The sequence below is a fragment of the Corapipo altera genome, unplaced genomic scaffold, assembly GCF_003945725.1.
Source record: "Corapipo altera isolate COAL_440 unplaced genomic scaffold, ASM394572v1 198, whole genome shotgun sequence".
Lineage (NCBI taxonomy): Eukaryota > Metazoa > Chordata > Aves > Passeriformes > Pipridae > Corapipo > Corapipo altera.
The window spans coordinates 57,918-60,289 of NW_020885076.1; the positions used below are offsets into that span (position 1 = coordinate 57,918).

Genomic DNA, 2,372 nt, shown 5'->3' on the forward strand with positions numbered 1-2,372 from the left:
GATAAGGAGTCTGTGTAACAGTTATTCCAGGTTTGGGATAAGGAGTCAGTGTAACAGTTATTCCAGGTTTGGGATAAGGAGTCAGTGTAACAGTTATTCCAGGTTTGGGATAAGGAGTCAGTGTAACAGTCCAGGTTTGGGATAAGCAGCCAATGGGTAACAGTGATTTTAGGGTTTGGATAAGTAGTGTTTAACAGTAATTCCAGGTTTGGGATAAGCAGCCCGTGTGTAAGAATTATTCCAGGTTTGGGATAAGCAGCCAGTGTTTTAGCAGTAATTCCAGGTCAGCTCTTTCCTAACAAATACTAACGGTGCCACCAAACAAATGGTGCCAGTTTTCTTGTCAGCAGCTTCCTGGGGCTCCAGTAACTCCTGGAGTTACTCCAGGCATGGAGAATGGTGCAGTAAAGCCTTTTTTTCAGTGCCAACACACTGACAAAGCACAGCAGCCAAGGAAGCGTGGTAATGTTTTCAAAAGTAGGAAAAAAGCTGTGGAAATGACAAGTTGGAAGCCAAGTCCCAGTGAAAAGGCAGGAAAGAGTCTCTGCTGAGCACAACAGCACCATGGAAAAGCACCACTAAAAGCAGAGGGCTGCAGGAAACACTTCAAGGGGATGAAGCTGCAAGAGCAGGACTTACATCGTATTTTATGTAGGGAAATGTCACAGGAGGCCGTGGCCTGATTCCCAAACTCCCACTGAGGGACAGAGGGCAGAAGAGGGAGCTGTGCTGGGAGAGGTGGACGATGCCAAGGGCCGTGTTCAGCAGCCTGTAAAAACTGCTCTGGGGATCCTGGGAGGGGGGAAAAACAACCCAACCTTTGGAATGTTAAAGGTGCAGATGAGCCCCAGGCTGGGCGTGGCAGCACCACCCAGGTTTGGTTCTCCCCAGGGTTTGGGGTTTACTTACCCCCACGTCACTCGTGGCCGGGGTGAGGCCCCAGGAGAGGATTCCCTTCCCTGAGTACTCGTCGTGGAGCAGCTCTGTCACCTTGGCACCAACCCCTGAGAACCCGTTGTGGAGGTCACAGAGGACCTGGAACCCCTGTGTGGAACGAGGGCAGCACCTCAGATACCACCTCATCTTGAGCAGGAGGCTTCTCAAAAGCAAAGGGAGCTTGTCCTGGGTTGTGAACCTGCAGGTAATCACACTCCTCCACAAAGAAGTGCAGCCGATCCTCCAGCTCCTCCACGCAGGCGGGATCCTGCAGGAGACTTTCCCCTTGTGCAAAGGCTTCCAGACAACCACAATCTCTGTGGGAAGAAACGGGTGGGAAAGAGCTTATTTCCAAGCCCTCTGAGTTCCTCCTTGAAGGCACAACTCGGCTGCTGTTCTGGACAAGAGGTTCCCGAGGCAGAGCTGGGCCGTACCCATCGTGCAGGTACTGCCGGATCACGTGGACACTCCGGGGGTGCAGGGGCACGTTGAGGTAATCGGACCAGAGCCTCACCGAGGGGGGGTCCTGGGACCCTGTGGGAGCTGCTCCTGCTGGGAAGAGCAAAGGTCCTTTCAGCTCTGAGCCTCCCCTCGAGAGAGAAGTCAGGTTTTGTGGAGGTTTTTTTGCTGTGCCCTCACCCACCCGTGTGCAAGCAAAGCCATCTTATCCCACTGCTTCCCTTCTCCTCATCGCTGTCAGGGCGTCCCACAGCAGCCCCCTGGCACAGGGGACCTTCTGGGACCCTCTGACCCAAATCTAAACCCAAACCCACCCCCCGGGCACCCACCTGGCACCGCAGCGCCGGGACCCCCCTTCCCGTCACAGGCAGCGTCTCCCTGCGGGACAAAAACCCGGCACGGGGCGTTACAGGGCAATTCCCATCACCCTTCCCCGGGGCAGGGAGCGATGCGGGACAAAAACCCGGCACGGGGGGGTTACGGGCGCTTCTCCTCGTCCCTCCCCGGCGCAGGGAGCGATGCGGGACCCGCTCTCACCGCGCGGTTCCCGCTGTCCCGGTTCCCGCTGTCCCGCGGCGCGTCCCGGTAATCGGCCACGGCCCCGTCCCTGCGACACAAAGCGGCGGCAGCTCCGGCGGCTCCGCATCATCCCCGCATCACCCCCGGCCCGCCCGCATCACCCACGGCCCGGCCCGCCCCGCACTCACCAGGGCACCGGAGCCTCCGCGCTCACCCCGTCGAGTGTCAGCGCGCCCACGCCGCCTGCAAGAGGAGAGCGCGGGCACGGTGATGCCCGGGCACGGTGACACCGCCCCGGGCACGGTGATACTGCCCCGGGCACAGTGACACTGCCCCGGGCACGGTGACACCGCCCCGGGCACAGTGACACCGCCCCGGGCACAGTGACACCGCCCCGGGCACGGTGACACTGCCCCGGGCACGGTGACACCGCCCCGGGCACGGTGACACCGCCCCGG

At 59.4% G+C, this 2,372-nt stretch overlaps 1 protein-coding gene across 1 annotated transcript in view; it reads right to left on the reverse strand.

Moving 5' to 3' along the window:
* Positions 1-2,372, reverse strand: part of MSTO1 (misato mitochondrial distribution and morphology regulator 1) — a 4,748-nt gene that overhangs the window by 1,877 nt on the left and 499 nt on the right. The window contains exons 3-9 of the mRNA XM_027669345.1: positions 2,103-2,157; positions 1,933-2,002; positions 1,725-1,773; positions 1,371-1,485; positions 1,136-1,253; positions 910-1,044; positions 640-792 (exon numbers count right to left, since the gene is read on the reverse strand). Of these exons, the coding sequence (XP_027525146.1) occupies positions 640-792; positions 910-1,044; positions 1,136-1,253; positions 1,371-1,485; positions 1,725-1,773; positions 1,933-2,002; positions 2,103-2,157 (695 nt within the window). The remainder of the gene's footprint in view (positions 1-639; positions 793-909; positions 1,045-1,135; positions 1,254-1,370; positions 1,486-1,724; positions 1,774-1,932; positions 2,003-2,102; positions 2,158-2,372) is intronic.